The sequence below is a fragment of the Leuciscus leuciscus genome (assembly GCF_965113295.1).
Source record: "Leuciscus leuciscus genome assembly, chromosome: 21".
In the NCBI taxonomy this organism is placed as follows: Eukaryota; Metazoa; Chordata; class Actinopteri; order Cypriniformes; family Leuciscidae; genus Leuciscus; species Leuciscus leuciscus.
Window position 1 is genome coordinate 7,631,414 of NC_138745.1, and position 18,408 is coordinate 7,649,821.

The window sequence follows — 18,408 nt, forward strand, 5'->3', positions numbered from 1 at the left end:
GAGAGAAAACCTTTACTTGCCATTTTACAACAGCTTCACACTCAGAGTCAAAATTATGCATTTTTAATCTCAGATATTTATTAAGTAGTGTGAGACTTGTAGGTAAAATAATCTGTTATCAAATTTATTCATCTCAAAATTTACTTTCTTTAATTCATCTTTTAATATTATTTAATGGAACTGAGCTAACGGTCACCAGCTGGAGTGCCCTTGAGAGCCACCAGAGGGCACTCCACATCAGACAATGGTCATTTCCTCACAAACTACATTTCCCATAACTCACTGCCCGGACTCATCATCCCTGATTGCATACACCTGTCTCTCATTACCTTGTCAGTCTCAGCCTATGTAAAACATGTACACTCATTGATTCCCTGCAAAGTCTTGTTCAGTGTTACACTGCAATTCCGAGCATTGTCCCTGGTTTCATGTCTCTTGGTTTTGGATTTCTTGCCTGTTCCGTGGATTACTCTTTTGCCCGTGTTCCCTGCCTTGTTGTGTTTGTTTGTATGGACTGCCTGCCTGTGTTTGACCTTGCCTGTACTTTGGATTACGTCTTTGGATTACCCTGTTCAATAAATGCTGCATTTGGATCCTCAACCTTCTTGTCTCGGAGCAGTTCGTGACAAACATGAACTAACAATAAACAGCTGTATTTTTATGAAATTGTATCAAAAGTATTGCTCATTGCTAGTTCATGCATTATTGTATGCTAACTAATGGGACCTTAGAGTAAAGTGTTACCAAATTATTAAGTGAGATGAAGTACCTTTCATTTGTAAAGCATTCATTGGATTTTAATCACCTGATTATCAAAAATAGGGATGGTTATTTACTATATAAACAATTTTATTCCATTGCATTTACAGAAACAAATTACTATATTGTTATCCATACTTTTACCGTGATATGACATAACTCATACCAGGATATAAGAATTCGCACACAGTAATTCTAAGCCCAGGTCTTACAACTCATCCCTTCACCACTTCAGTGAACTGTATAAGTAATGCACTTAGCTATATTGGGATTTCAGGTCCAGAGTGCACTACCCACCTCTTGAGTCTCATTAACATTCCTAAAGGATTAGCTCTGATCTCGGTGATGTCATCGCATTAAATGTCTTGGATCCAGGCGGTTTGAAGGGTGGGATGATTACCTTATTCTTCCTCGCTTTTTCTAGTTTACGCTAATGAAAACAGCCTTTTGATTATCTATCAACGCTCCTTGATTCCATCTAATGAGAATGTACCGAAACGATTTCCCCTTCACTCTAAACCAGCGCCAGATGGATTCAAATGTGATTTCAGCTGAACACATTCAGAATGTGAGAAGAGAGGATTTAATCACGCACACCTCCCTCTTCCTGCTCTCACTCGCTTTCCAATGACACACGGCAACAGGAAGAAAAAAAAAAAAAAAACTTCTTTCATGGAACTTTTGATAACTTGCAGTTGACAGCCACCAAAGAAATGACGTCTAGGAGTGTGTGGGCTGTCATTATCTCATGCTTGATGTCTTACAAACTATAATTTATTACAATACAATAATATCCAGCTCATAAAAGACCAGTGTGACATTTCCCGCAATCTTTCTGGTGAAGGAATAAACCATATTCTGGTTGAAGTATATACTTAAAGGGCTAGCATGTATGAGAACTGCCAGTGAGGATTTAATTGCATGCCCTTTCTGCATCGTTTTAGCACTTGATTCACTAAACAAATTATGCAAATCCAGTAAGTGCTCACCGCCTTCATTTCCTTCGATGATGGAGTAGACGATGGTCTGGTTTATGGCAGCCGCCAAGATGACTCCTGTGACCGTTCCCACGGGAGCGTTCTCGCTGACAGGAGAGAACCTGCACATACACAGTGCACTGCATTAATAATGTATCACAAATCGCACATAATATAATGGTTCCGGTGGGTCGTTCCACTGCATTAGAATGAGTTTTAAAACTTGTATATAAAATATAGCAAAAAGTGCCAAATTATTTGAGAGGCTGCTCACTGTAGAGCCAACGGGTTGGATGTAATGGGTGGAGCTAGATGGTCCTAACCCTAACCATAACCCTATCCCTAAACATAACTCCACCCATTAGGTCCATAGAGGTGGAGCTGGACGAGGACAAGCTCCACCCATAAGGTCTAGAAAGGGGGAAATGGACGTTGGCTCTGCAGGGAACAACAAAATATGGCAAAAAAACCCTGAAAAAAGTCCAACGTGAATTTAATCGAGAGTTCTGAGTGCTGTACATTCACACAATTACTGTGCATATATTCACACAATTATTGTTCATAATGTATCCTACTGTGCAGATACAAAATAAATCAAAATAAATGGTAAAGAACACATTTTATTCAGGAAGGATGCTGTTCAACAATTGCTGTTCTTTTGAACTTTCCATTCTCAAAGTTGTAGACAATTATTTTATCGCTTAAAACTCATCTTTGATCACCAAAATGAAATATTGAAGTGTTTTTTTCCTTTGCAAAAAAAATGTCATGCCTTAAAATTACTTGAATGTAACTATACCCTTGCCTCATATAGTCTATGTGGTTCTATGAATATGCAAATGAGCCCCGCCTCCACTCACTTACACCAGCTCAGAGATCTACTTGTTGAAGATCACACGTTGAAGTGATTGGTTACAAGGTAGTTTGTGACATCAGAAACACCAGCGATTTCAAATCACGTTTTTGAGACTGTCTTCGGTTCAATGCAGTTTTAAAGAGAAAATACTCAGCAATGGTGTTGCCATGAATTTGCACATGGTTTGTCTTAAACCTTATTAAAAACACCACATAGACATAAACAATATTAAAACCTTGATTATCACCACAGGGGGATGTTAAAAGAATCCATGAAGAAATGTATCACGGTTCCCACACAAATATTAAGCTAAATAAGCATTCAACATTGATAATAATAAGAAATGTTTCTTGAGCAGCAGATCAGCATATTAAAATGCTTTCTGAAGGATTATGTGAAGACTGGAGTAGTGATGCTCAAAATTAACTGTATTTAAACGGTATGAACTCATTTCTCAATATCAGTATTTTAGCATTTCCGAGGATTTGAACTCATGACCTTGGCATTGCTAGCACTTTACTCTACTGTTTGAGCTACAAGCAATGTTTTAAGGCACAGAATAAAAGCCTGAGGTACATAGAGGTTGGAAAATGGTCAGTCAAAACCGTGGCTTGAGTTTCAAGAACTGCTGGAACTGCAAAACCGCATATTACTGAATCTACTGATAATCTAAATGGTGCACTTTTGCTCCTTGATATAAATGCACTGTAGGCTATTCAGCACTATCAAACAGAATTAAATGTACACATATCTGACAGAAAATCAATTGCCAAGTCAGCATGATTGTTTCACATTTTGAATCAAGCGCGGACAGCATACAGTTTTATTTTATAAAAAAATTGAATTAATTGGAGCTGTAATGGATTCAGGTCCATAATTACCAAGACAAAATATTCACAGGAAATTAATCAATCAAGAAGTTAACCAGATCATAGTGTTAATTGGGCCTCCTACACAGTTGCTAAACTAAGCAGAATAAAGAGTGTTAATGGAATGTGAGTGTGAGACTGAACAGATCTTCACCTCAAATGAACCCAACAGCAGAACTGATTCATAATGAAACATATGTTTGATATCAGCTGTTGCCTCTCCAGAACAAACATACATTGGACTACGAGACATATTTCAGAGCCAGTGGGTGAGAAAAGCACAATTTGGACTATATACAAATAATTTGTATATATATATATATATATATATATATATATATAATATAATTTAATCAAATAATAATTAAAAAAAGATTTAGGAGTCAGTGTGGCTATCAGAGACAGTGGCTACGTTTACATGCACAACTTGTGTTTCAATCGGACTGAATTCATTCCGATTGATGAATCTGAACGTAGTGTTTACATGAACGCAACACATGTGATTGGGTTGATATGCGCATTTATATGTCACAAGCTTCAAATCGGAATAGATTTTTTGGCATGTGCACACACTGCACGAATTTACAGAGTTCCCCGCTGTTTGCATATAATAATAATTCTTATAATAGCAATAATTGCATATAATAAGCTTGTTCCGCGCATCATACGTCATTACAATTTTTCAATGTCACTGCACATGCGCAGTCCTTTCAGTTTCGGTTTTCAATCCGATCAAGAGTTTACATGTTCTCGCGATCTGATTACAAAAGGAATAAACCGCCCCTTTCAATCAGATCAAAATTCCATTCGGAACGAGCTCATTTAGATCGATTAAGGTGTTCACATGAAGGCTTTTCAGTCCGATTGAACTGTCAATCCGATTATAAGTGTCCATGTACACTGTTAAAAGTGGATCAGACTGAGCACCACAACACACCTGTAGCCAATCACTCATGATGGGGGAGGAGAGAGAGTGAGCAAGAGGGAGATTTGAAGAAAGACTGTAGAAAGAGAGATGGCTGAGAGACATTACAAAAGAGAAAAGGTCAGAGGAATATCACTGGAAAAAGAAGAGTCATGATCAGGCAAAAGCTTTAGGACCTGTGTTAATATTAGGGGCTGTTTACACGACACCGTTTTCAACTAAAAACGTAAAACTTTTTAAGCGTTTTGGCCGTTCGTTTACATGACAGCGTTTTGGGTGACTGAAAACACAAAGTTTTGAAAACGGGTTTCAAAGTGCAAGTTTTTTAAAATGGTCACGTTTCTCTGAAGACGATGACATCATGCACATGCGTATTACGGGTTCAGTCTAGAGTGTTTCATCATATACGTTGCGTCGTGCACTTTTTGCGACAGTTTAAAAGTGAAATGTCCAGTGAGTAGCGCTAAAGGCAGGTTTAATTTTTTTCCGGAACAGATGAACGTGAATATGGCAACATTTTATTACGTATGAGTTTGTACGCATCACTGCAGTTCTGAATTGAAATGTCCAGAGAGTGGCGCTAAAAGATCAATGCTCAATTACGTTTTAAAATAACGTACACAAACTACACCCTGCCCTAAACCTACCAGATAGTGTTAACAAAAGCAAATGTGTCATAAAAACATAATTGCAACCATGACATTTTAGCTTGATTTTGAACTTTGAGCTCTTTTATCATGACTCGTCTTACCCGAGCTCTTCGCATCACAAGTACAATTCTTTACCAACTGAGCTACTGAGCAAGCTTAAAAAGCACAAAAAGAAGATATGGAGCTGCTTAAGTGATGCAAACTCTACAATATATCTACAAATCATGCACTCTGGTAAAAAGTGTTTTGAGGTCATAACATAATTGTGCAAGGAGCCGCGTGAGAACTTGTCTTTATTAATCGATAATCTGCCCCTGTAATCATAATTGTGTGTGAAAACGATTAAAGTGCTTGCTGTTCTAGTGTTCATTTCTTTTAAAAACTGCAGTGATATGAACGTATTGGTACGTGTTTTGCATTTTGCAAAAATTTTGCCACAGGAACGTTTTTCCAATGAGCCTTTGTTGCAATTTTAGGTGTCATTGTTTGTCTGGAGCTGCTGTGCTGCTGCCGACTAACAACCAACTCTTCCTTGTATACTCTTGTGTACGGTATGCTCATTTTTTATTCCTGTCGTTTGTTTGTCATTTTCGCTAGAAGAAATGAACACTTTTATTCATCAAGGATGCATTAAATTGATAAAAAGTGACATTATCAAAAAAAAATTTTTTTTTACTTTCTATTAACCAAGGAATCCTAAATAAAGTGTATCAGTTTCCACAAAAAATATTAAGCAGCACAACTGTTTTCAACTTTCAACAAATAAAATAAGAAATGTCAAAAACATTTCTTAACGATCATGTGACACCGAAGATTGTAATGATGCGGAACATTAAGTTTTGCCATCACAGGAATAAATTACATCTTGAAACATATTAAAACAGAAAACAGTTATTTTATAGTCTAATGAAATTTCTTAATATTACTGTATCAAATAAATGCAGCCTTGTAGAACTTCATGTTAATGATATTTTTTAAATAGCTTATTAAAGCTACTAAAGTTAACCAGCCAAGGGCAGAAAGGGTTGTAATTCTTTTTCATGTCAATACGGTTGTTAATATTCCTTAATTACCAATTTTGTATGTGTGTGCAATCTAAAAGGCCTCTGGTGAATGTAATTAGTAAATTCCGTGTGCTTCCTTTTGTTTTACCCCAATATTAGTTATTAAAGCAGGATAAATTAGATTTTGGACTCTATTAGCTCCAGAAAGGCGCAAGTTGGTGAATAATTGATGAATGATAATTAACAGTTTGTCAAATGTACCTGCAATTGTTGGCACATACACGCTTTATGAATAAATAAACAGTTTTTTGTTTTGTTTTGTTTTTTACAGTGATGCTATAGAAGAACCAACTTTGGTTCCCCAAAGAACTTTTCAGTGATTAGTTATTAAAATAACCATTTTATTCTTAAAGTGAAGAACATTTTAATTACATAAAGAACCCTTTTTCACTATAAAGAAACCTTTGTACTATACATGGATGTTAAAGGTTCTTCATGAAACCATCAATGAGAGTGTATGCACATTCTTAACCCAATTATGCTTAATAAGTCGACAATGCACATGATCGTGTAAATTAGTAAGTTCATAAACGGCTTAAGCATAAATCGATCGTCACAGCGAGATTTTTGCAAGATTTCACTCATCATGTAAACGCATTAACCTGCTTTCTGTCGGCTTATTGAGGTGTGCATGTGTGATATCTGACAGGAATGCGTCCTTAATGTGGATTTAAGCACATCCAGACAGAGCGAGTATTTTGCAGTAAGGGAGGAGGAAACGACCCACTCTTTTTTGACCCAAAAAATTATACAAGTGCTCTCAATCTCATCCAGCAGCAGAAGAAATGGTATAGTCAAAATGCTGCATCTGTAACTGCATGAGAGGAGAATACATGAGCCGAAAGTTTCCCGCTGACATGTTGCAATACTTTTCTTCAGTTTGTAATGCTTTATTTAACATCACAACTGACATAACAAATGAAATACTCCGATTCTAAAAAAATTGTATTACGTTTTGACGTCATTACTGGGAAATAACCTGATAAAGTCTTGTAAACACGGTTTAGTTGCGTTGTCGGGTTATTGGTTTGCATGTAAACCATGCAGGACAACAGGTTATTCCAACAAGCTGCTTTTTGTAAGTTATCAGCGTACTGGTGTGCATGTAAATGTGCCAAATGCCAATAACGATCCTTTATTTTTGAGTGTATAGCAGTGATACAGTGGAGAACACACTTATTTGATCCCCTGATGATTTTGTAAGTTTGCCCACTTACAAAGAAATGAAGAGTCTGTATGGTAGGTTAATTTTAACGGATAGAGACAGAATATCAACCAAAAAAATGGTTATATTCTACATTATATTAAGGTTATAATTGATTATCATTTGATAGAGTGAAAAAAAGTATTTGATCCCTACCAACCAGCAAGAATGCTGCCTCCCACAGATTATGTGCCCATGTGAAACACAGATTAATACTGTCACTTTAAGAAAGTACTCCTAATGTCAGCTTGTAATGTGTATAAAAGCACACATAATCTGTATCTTCCATTCCAACCTCTCCACCACCATGGGCAAGACCAAAGAGCTGTCAAAGGACATCAGGGACCAGATTGTAGACCTGCACAAGGCTGGAATGGGCTACAAGACCATCAGCAAAAGGCTTTGTGAGGAGACATCTGTTGGTGCCATTTTTCAGAAATGGAAGAAATACTAAATAACCATCAACCACCCTCGGTCTGTAGCTCCATGCAAGATCTGGCCTCATGGGGTAATGATAATCATGAGAAAGGTGAGGGATCAGCCCAGAACAATAAGGGAGGAGCTTGTTAATGATCTCAAGGCAGTTGGGACCACAGTCACCAAGCAAACAATTGGTAACACACTACGCCTCAGTGGATTGAAATCCTGCAACGCCCACAAGGTCCCCCTGCTCAAGAAGGCACATTTAGAAGCCCGTGTGAAGTTTGCCAATGAACATCTAATGATTCAGAGAAGGCTTGGGAGGAAGTGCTGTGGTCAGATGAGACCAAAATTGAACTCTTTGGCATCAACTCAACTCGTCGTGTTTGGAGGAAGAGAAATGCTGACTATGACCCCAAGAACACCATCCCTACAGTCAAGCACGGAGGTGGAAACATTATGTATTCATTATGTAACATTATATACTGTACGACTTCACTGTATTGAGGGGCCGATGAACAGGGCCATGTACCGTAAAATCTTGGACGAGAAACTCCTTCCTTCAGCCAGAACACTGAAGATGGGTCGTGGGTGGGTCTTCCAGCATGACAATGACCCAAAACATACCGCCAAGGCAACAAAGGAGGGGCTCAAGAAGAAGCACTTTTACCCCTTTTCCACCAACAAGAACCGGGTGCTGGTTTAGAGCTAGAGCTATTGCCAGTTCGGAGTTGGTTCGACTGACGAGCTTACTAAGAACCGGTTTGCGTTTCCACCGGCCAGAGAGCCACAACAGAGCTATAGCTTACGTCACTGCATACGTATCATGTTGCCCAGCAACACTAGTGCGGCAGCGCCAAACACAAACACACCAGACTTGTTCGAGATGCATCGGCTTCTCGCAGAACGATCAGCACATGAAATCAAAGCACTGCGAAAGCGATCAAAAAGCACAAGGAGTCGTATGATCTCCAAACACTCCCGCAGCTCTGATCGGTCCACGCTGCTCCGATGCATCTCGAACAAGGCATCAACAATAATAGACGATGCGTTACTATGGATGCTCATGGGTTTGCGAAAATAAATCGGCATCCAAACACGGCGAATCCAACGCGTTCGTGCAGCTCGCGGTAAATTACATAGACGGATATTATAATCGAGCTGCTATTAGCTCGACTAGCTGCTATTTAAAAATGGCGGTCACAAGTTTCTCTTCAGTCTTGTTGGCCACGGTAACCCCGCCCTCAGCCTCTGACGCAAGCGGTTCTTTCTTGGCTCCGTTCTAGACCCTGCAATGATTTGGTGCTACTTAAGAACCAGTTTTACTGGTTCGGAGCTGGTGCTTTGGCGGTGGAAAAACAAAGAACCGATTTGAAACTAGGCTCTGGCTCCGAACCAGCACCAGCTCTGCCTTGGTGGAAAAGGGGTAATTAAGGTCTTGGAGTGGGCTAGCCAGTCTCCAGACCTTAATCCTATAGAAAATCTGTGGAGGGAGCCGAAACTTCTAGTTGCAAAGCGACAGTCAAGAAACCTTAAGGATTTGGGATTTAGAGGATCTGTAAAGAGGAATTGACCAAAATCCCTCCTGAGATGTGTGCAAACCTGGTGACCAACTTACGTCTTATGTAATACTATATTAATACTTATTTCACTCACTGAAATGCAAATAAATGTATAACCTATATATAATGTGTTTTTTCAGGATTTTTTGGTTGTTATTCTGTCTCTATCCATTAAAATAAACCTAGCATAAAAAATATTGACCCTTCATTTGTTTGTAAGTGGGCAAACTTACAAAATAATGTAATTGAACTGCCATGATTTAGCCGTTCCCAGCTCCCATTGTCTGAAAACGTCAAATATTGTTGATATATAAAGACTCACAAGGACAAACATTCTGTAAATTTGTCTTTCTGTACTAAGACGCTTCACTGTTAACTGTTCACTGCTGGCATATTACCTAAAGGACAAACTGAAGAATGTCTCTTAAAGCTCACTGTCCTCAAACAGCAAGTCTGCAGTCTTTCAAAACCTATAGCATGCAAACAGTGAGGTGAAAAGAGTCAGAACAGCAAGGTTTTCTCCTATCAAATCCAACAACATGGACAGAAAAGAAAAAAAAACAACTCCCCAAGGACACTTTGAATACAAAAGCTAATAATCCTGTCAGAATCGTCTGTTCAGTGATTTTTACTTTCGTTCACTGCGTTCCTCGCGCTCGGCTTGGTGACAAGACAACCTTCATCCTCGGTTTGGAGTGCTTAGAGTTTGTTGTACACAGGCTTACAGGGTGATTTGTCTCCCTTGGGTTGCTCCGTGGAAGATACACAGGTTTTTGTTATTCAGAAAGATGACAGAGTACCTTCCATATAATCCCTCCATACGCACATGGACATGTTCACCCTGTATAGCGGTGCCTTCTTGTCTGGTGCACGGTGTGCTGTTCTTGCAGATAATAGAGAAAAAAAATCCTTGTACGCTCTGTGTTCTGACAGTGCTCTAATGGTCGCTTCACACAAGCACACGCTCAAGTGTTCGACACTAATGAGGTCCACTGAGCCGGCAAACTCGCATCCTGCAACCTCCATTCCAATGTCATTATTTTATCCGACCAATTTTTGAACCTATGGCGTTCAATCGAGACTTAACTGTGTTTAATCCAAAAGATGAGGAAGGGCCACAGGGCAGTTTCTAACTACTTTTCCATTTGTTTGATGTTAGATTTTCTGTTTGTTAGATTAAGACGTGATATCAAAATAGCAATATAGAACCTTTGACCTCTTCTCATCGAAAATGATTGTGATATCAAAGATTGAGTTAATCAACAATAGATCACAGGATTTTTCATGTAGATTTGCTGCTTTTACTTTGATGACGTGAGACGCTGGAAACGGTCGAAGTCTAATCCCTGTATCATGTTCTTTGATCTTGGTCTTTTATAAAATGAGTAAAAACCACAGGCCTCCATCGGCAGAACATAACAGCTATCAGGACTTATTTAATCCTGCTATTTAATAAAACATAAGACGCTTGTTATCGACATCAATCTGCAGGAATACAAATTCATTTAAAGGGTAAAAGGGTTCTTTATGAATCAAAGCCAACTGTCTTTAAAATCTCTGTAACAAATTCCCAAACATAGGAGGTCTGGCAACACAAATGGATCTGATTTTAATTGCATGACATTTTGGAATAACATATTCACTAATCTGAATATAAATGTCCTTGTTTACATGTATGGCTTGACTACAGTTTTATTTGAAATGCCTCTGGTTTACCCAGGCATTTATTTATTTATTTTTTTGGCCTACGATAAGAGAACTACTGTATTGGCCTCTGAATATATAAATTTAGAAGGTTAACCAGAAAATCCTTGAAACAACATGGCTTATACATAAACAGCACATCTGTACCTTATGAATACTCTTTATCAGGAAGAATGTCCTTTCATATTTCATATCAACATGAAAGGCTCCATGAAATAAATGTGTGGCTCTTAGCCCGTGTATGTTAGCTTTGATGCTAGTGCTAGTTTTCAAACTTTTTGATGCCACAGACCCCCAAACATAAAAACAAATATATATAGGTATAAAACGGGTATAAAAGCGAGGCTGCAAGGGATAGACTTACTATGTTTTCAAAGCTGTGAATAAGGTCTATAGACAGACAGACAGACCGACAGACAGACAGATAACACTTAACACTGGACAAAAACGAGTCAACATCATGACACTGCAAAACCATCAGCCCCTCTTCAAATGAAAGAGCCTTCCTGCCGCTTTCAAAGGTTCTGCCTGTGGATTAGCCACTGACCTTTTCAAACTATTTGAGATCAGTGCGTTTGGCAACTGCGTGCCATACTGTGTCTGTCGTTTCTAAACAAGAGGCAAAGGGCAAATTTCCTCCTGCCGAACTTATGGTAGGGAGGCTTGCTCGTCTTCCATCATTCAAAAACAACTTTCACTCCAGCAGAATACATGAATACTGAAAGAGCAGCACATTACATGCACAGCCAGTGTATAACAAATGGGTTTGTTTGCTCTTGGATGGGTTTACAAAGGGCAAATCTATGTTACCCAGCGTTAAGAACTTCACTAAGGAGATCTACACACCCTCAGTAAGTCTAAATATGGATTAGGGCTAATAAAAGTGGAGGTAATTTGGTACCAAGTCAAGTTAAAAAAGAAAAGTTACAATAGCAGCACCGCATTGGTAAGACTGAGAACTAACATGTTTAAAACAACTACACTTTTAAGTATTTGTTCCTCCTTGCTTTAAACATAAATAAATAAAAAATACTGATTAACCCCATAATCCCCATTAACCCCATATATATATATATATATATATATATATATATATATATATATATATATATATATATATATATATTATATATATATATATATTATTATTTTTTTTACCAAAACAATCAAGGTATCTATTTAATTTAAACATTTTTGTTACATTCTCATTCATTTTATTTTAGGGGGTGCTGCTGCCCCCTTGCCTCATTTTAGATAACACCCCTGTTATATTAATATTTCATTTAAAAAGTGTGCTCAGTATCATATTAGTTTTAGCATTGGTATTAAATTGGTTTGGGGAATTGTGAAATTTCACTGGTATCGACTACTGACATTTTAGTACCATTATAGGCTTGAGGGTCAATGGCAAAAACTGACAGATGAAGACATGAGAAGAATAATAAAGAGGGATGGTGCTTCTACATGATGTGTAAATGACATGAAAGCTGGAGAAGGAAAAGAGAGATGAATAGCTCCACTTGAAAGCTCGAGTAGCTATAAACTCTCAGCTGATCTCGTTGAAAATGTCGGCCTCATTTACATACATAGCACACTTTCAGAAGTTTACTAATCACATGCACGAGTGTCTTAAAACAAGATAAGGGTGTACGAGAAATAAATTATTGAAAAAGCTATGAATATTTGATGAGCAGCCCTAGTGAAAGAAACAGACAAAAGAAAATGCACTAAAGCATCTTGGTTTGATTGACCCTTTCTGGAAAGAAAAAAAAAAAGTAACAAAAGCTCATTGAGATGATTAATGAGAAGCGGACCTCGCGGCTACCTTCTATTCTTCTCTCAAACGGGTGACAGACAAACACAGCATGCACTCTAAACTAGAATGCAACAGGACACGGAAAAAAAGGAGATGAGATTAGCCAGAACAGAACATCTTGAAGCGTTATATATTAAAGACATGAAACAGCTTTGTTTATATGACTTAAAGTGCTGCAAGGTCACAAAGTTTTTAGAGTCAATACAAATGCACCTTTTAGCTGTTTTATGGCCCTAATGGAAGCATAACTTTTAATTAAGGAGAAAGATTCAGTTAATTATCACAGTGTGTGGAAGCTGACTTTGAAAGGGAAATCGTTTTTTTTGTTGACAATAGGTGTTGATAATTTATAGATCTGTACCAAGCATTAATTCGGGGAGATGGGTGGCACATTATAAACAAGGAGGTTTAATACCTGCTGGAGAAACAATCCATTAGCATTAGCATTCATCTCAATGGCGGTTGCTCGGCTGCTCCTCAGAAGGAGCCAGTTTAGAATTTTGTCATCTTTACTCATAGGAACCACTGAATTTTTGGGCCAATCATCCGAGTTGTAAATGCCATGTGACTTATCATAGCCACCGGAAAATTACATCGTGACAACAGCAATTGATTTAAGGTAGAAGAATACAAACAAAGAACAGTGGCGTCCAACGCAGAAAGTCCTTATACTTTTAAAAAACCCTTTAAAAAATAAGTAAATTAACAAAATATTAAGTATTCAATGAAGAAACTTTTGTGATAATGTTGCCCGACAATCTTTTTTAAAGGCCTGGCAGCAGAACACAGCGTTTTTAGTCGTTTTCACGGATCCGTGTGAATGGGGATCATTTTAACAATGGTGTCGTCTGTACACGGAAAACTCAAAGTAAAGTATAGAAGGCAAATGAGGGCAATAATGACAAACACCTGTGATCAGTAAATTAATCTCTATGACAACACTAAAGTGGTGGGAAAACTAGACAATCAGGAAACTAATGAAAACAAACTAAAGTCCATGAAAATGAAACTAAGACCAAAATAACTGAATGTCTGTGACACAAGCTAATGTTAAGTTTATTTTTATTTTTATTCTTGTTTATATTTCTTCTCACATTTGACAGTTTTGAGAGTTTCTTCACATTTTGAGTCTGAAAACCTGATGGCTAAAGTTCTGCAGATATGAATCATCTCATCAAATGCTCTCACAAGTTTTTAAAATATAGACTTGTTATAAACAAATATCTTATGTAAGGCTACTGAAACTTAATGACTTCTTACTACTCAGATAAGGATTCTTTTTAATAGATTTGAAAAGAAAACAACACATCATCCAGGTAACAAACCGCAGTATTAGGAAACAAAGATTCACTTTTGAACGAGATCATTTTGATAAATTTAGCAATAATTTTATCTTGTGGACTATACAGTACGTAAACATCTGTTGAAATGACTTATTCAGTGTGATAATAGATGGCATGCAAACAGAAAATATGCTATTTTTTATATGCTAGCATATAGGCTATAGCATACTGTGTGTCAACAACACCTGCAAGAAACGCAGCCAGGATTCACCAATGTAAATATTGTATCCACTAAAACAACTCAAAACTCCCAAACATTGAAATGAATGTTTTGCGATGATTATAGATAATCCAACCCAAGAACAACCATATCTTACCACATGAAATGCAATTTTGCACAGTCCTAAATTACCTGTTTGTAGATGTGTATGCTATAACAACATTGTGATGATACATCATCACACAACCACAGAATCTAAAAACATCTCAGTTACATTCATTATCAAGTCTAATGCCAGTATGCCAGTGTGGCGGTCTGAAAACGACAGCAGCGGCGGGGCTTTACATGTTAATAAGGAGCGCTGTGCTAATGGTGTGGTTGTTTGTCTGACCCTGAGCTGGTGGGACGGCACAAAGGGACCACCAGTGTCTGCATACTAATCCTGCAGGTGCAGCGGAGACGGGGACTCCCGCGCCGGCCAAGCGTTTCCATTACCTCTGCATGACTGGAGGGGGAGACCACAGGGTATCAGAAAAGAGCTCCACATGTGGTTAACTGGAGTCCCATCACAGCAATTCATGGCAGATTACATTTGGCAATGCAACGTTTCAGCGACACACTGTACAACAACCTGACAGCGTAACAGCACTTCAGATCAAGGGATGCAATCGTCAGCCGGCACTTCAAACAAAATTTCTCTCTAAACTTGTCATGATGACGCACTCTCCACCTGCGAGCCAAACACTTTTGGGTAAATCTTAAAAAAAAAAAAAAAAGATACTTGAAGAAGAGAATCAAAGTCATTTGTTTCTGTCAAGAGTGGAACTCTACTGCTGTCCGCATGACTTTACCCACAGAAACTAATCATACTTCAGTTCAGCGGCGGCTCAAGTGCTGCTCGTTCACTGTCAAATGAAGCTGAGTAAAGAGGATCCCAATCTGCACTCCAGCATCCGAGGTGATGAAGGGAGAACCGCAGACATATGATCGACCGCCTCATCACATATCCAGTGTACTCTTAGAGTCACATAGAAAGAGACACACTAGTGTACAGAAACTCGTACCTTTGCCAAATAAATTCTCCAATTATAAATAAATGTACACTGGAATCACTTTTGAGGGAACAATTTATCACGCACTTGAACACTGATTCTAGTGCACAGCAGGCAGAAATGTGTGTCAAACTTTGTAGAGCACCAGATTCAAGTTTTATAAATGCACAAAACCCCAGAAAGCTGAACAGTAAAATGCTAAATTATGAAAGTTCAATTCTGTCATCATTTAATCACTCTGATGTTCTTTTGTTTATCTTCGAAACACTAATGACAATGTTTTTATTGCAATCTGTCTGTCCCTCCATTGAAAGTCTATTCACCCAAAACTCTGATGATTAAAAACGTTCATAAAGAGTAATAAAATCCATATGAATCAAGCGTTTTAGTCTTCTGAAGAGACACAATAACATTATATGATGAATAGATTTAATTTAGGCTCTTATTCACGTATTTTTCTTTTTTGGGGTGAACTACCCCTTCAACAGTTTTCAGCCACATGACTGGTGCGGAGACCTAGAGGGCAAAACATCCATAGAACTGCAGGAAATGTCTGTCAATTTTCCATTGGTTTCAAACAATTATTGTTCAGATCACCTCTCCAATAAAGTAAAATGAAGATGTGTATTTCAATCACTAAAGACAGAGGGACAATCAAAACCGCTTGACATGAAAAATGCTTGACGTGGCATGGACGTGGAAAAGATAAATTTCAGTATAGATCTTATGGATGATGATGCATTCTACAGGTGAGAAGATGAGCCAAGAATATGAATGCAAATGCGCTAAATTGCATGTTAAGCATTTTCTTTACAATGGTTTTCTCTGGGAAAACAGTTAACGTTTAACATGTTGCGTTCATATTCTTGGTTCATCTGCTTGTCTGTACATGGTATGTTTTGTATTAATTTGGTCCTCCAATATCACTTACGGCCTTTTCACACCTGAAATAGTTAACCCTGGGTCATTCTAAACCCTGGGTAAACGGTATCCTGGGTTATCTTGCTTCACGTTTCACACTGGTCATAATTTATGGGGCTAACAATATAGGTATTCATAAGATGAGGTTTCACATTGTACATTCCTAAACCCTGGGTTAACGTTCTTATTTGCATATTTGCGGTGTCAGTGTCATTGATTGGATGAACACAGCATGCTACCTGTTTACATAAAAGCTCTAGTATTGCCGACTGTAGCCTACTATCAGTTTTAGATTCATTTTGATTAGCTCTGGTGTGACTTGACTGTAAGATATAATCAATATAGGTTAATGCATTGCATCATTTAAACATGAATGTGTTGAGCCCATCTTAAAGAGAATGTGAAATGCCTACCGCAACCAATTTTACTTTTATGATCTGATTTTAAAGCAAAACAGGACAATAATATTAATAAGAAAAAACTAATTTACTTTTATCTGAATATTATCCATCAGAAATGATTGGGTCATTATTCAGCATGACATTCCAGAACTGTACTAAATGGTAGGTGGAAAAAGTGACTCTGAGGGTACGTTTACACGACAATGATATGCTTAAAACGGAGAAGTTTTTCCTTTGAGTTTTCCGCGTACAGACGACACCATTGTCAAAATGATCCCCATTCACACGGATCCGTGAAAACGACTAAAAACGCTGTGTTCTGCTGCCAGGCCATTAGATGGCGATGAAACACTATAGACTCAAGTTTTCAAGTTTTTTGTTGTTTAAACTTGCACTTTGAAACCCGTTTTAAAATGTTGCGTTTTCAGGTACCCAAAACGCCGTTGTCGTGTAAATGAACGGCCAAAACGCATAAAAAGTTTGACGTTTTTAGTTGAAAACGGTCCCTTAATGAAAAGGAAAGAAAGGTGGAGCAGATACTTCACTGATCAAAAGGTTGGGGGAAGGACCATTTTTTATGTCTTTTATGCTCAGCAAATGCAGCCTTGCTGAGCATAAAAGAGATAAAAAAAAAAAAAATTTGATAAAAATACGAGTCAAAACTGTAATATTCTGATGTATAGAATTTTTTTTTGCTGTTCTCAATTAATAATAAAAAATAATAATTAAAAAGCCTTCTTGTTATCAATCTTAATAAAAAGTTTTGCTGCTTAATATTTTTTGTGGAAACAGTGATTTTATTTTTTAGGATTCTTTGATGAGGTTTAAAAGAACAGCATTTGAAAAATGTTGTTACATTATAAACTCTTTGTCACTGACACTTTGGATCAATTTAACATGCACTAATGAAACATGAACACAAACGTTTATCATGCAATTAAATAAACGAGTAAAATAACTTAGACGTCTCAGATATTTTGGAATTCAATGTTCGTTTTGGCACAAGCTTAGCATGTCAATGCAGATATAGTTTGTTCTGAGCTTTTAATAAAAACATTCACAAAAAGGAAAGCATAAAAATTAGACAGTGATGGAAGGGTGTGATCGTCAAAATGAAAAACAGAAGTGGCAGGATCCTCTGTGGGTGATTTAGCAGTCACAGAGATTCATTAAGCATTTTTATGAGATATGCCGTGCGAAAATGCATAGGCTGCATATTTTAGTTGGCAAACATCACAAAAACTCTACGGCTGCTAACAAGATGCAATGCTTTTTCTTTGCATGTTGTTATGCATCTGTTAAAGCGTTTTAAAGCTGTTGTTAGAGTGTTGCTATCTGGTTGCTGGGGTGCTTTGGGTGGTTGCATACTAGACCAGGTCAAAAGACCGAAATACCCCTGCTAAAATGACCAGCTATAAGGTGCTTTGTTGGTCTTAGCTGATTTAAAATTATTTTTATGGTATCACAGCCAGGCTAAGCTGGGGTTTTTTCTAACCTGGACAATGTGCAGATGGTTGGCCAGCCACTCTCTCAGCATGATCCAAACCCCTCTTAAACTGTTGCTTTGTAGCTCAAACGGAATAGCATGGCGCTAACAATGCCAAGGTTGTTGGTTCAATTCAGAGGACATACAATTGATTAAAAACAATGCATACCTGTGCTTTGCAAGGCAAAGTAAGTCACTTTAGATAAATGCAAATGGATAAATGGAAATGCATAAATGTA

At 37.7% G+C, this 18,408-nt stretch overlaps 1 protein-coding gene across 2 annotated transcripts in view; it reads right to left on the bottom strand.

Moving 5' to 3' along the window:
- Nucleotides 1-18,408, bottom strand: part of pcdh15b (protocadherin-related 15b) — a 225,185-nt gene that overhangs the window by 34,444 nt on the left and 172,333 nt on the right. For both annotated transcript variants that reach the window (XR_014201008.1, XM_082151481.1), the window contains exon 25: nt 1,749-1,858. Coding sequence is in view for 1 of the 2 variants with exons in the window: in XM_082151481.1 (XP_082007607.1) it covers nt 1,749-1,858 (110 nt within the window). In the remaining variant the exon portion in view is untranslated. The remainder of the gene's footprint in view (nt 1-1,748; nt 1,859-18,408) is intronic.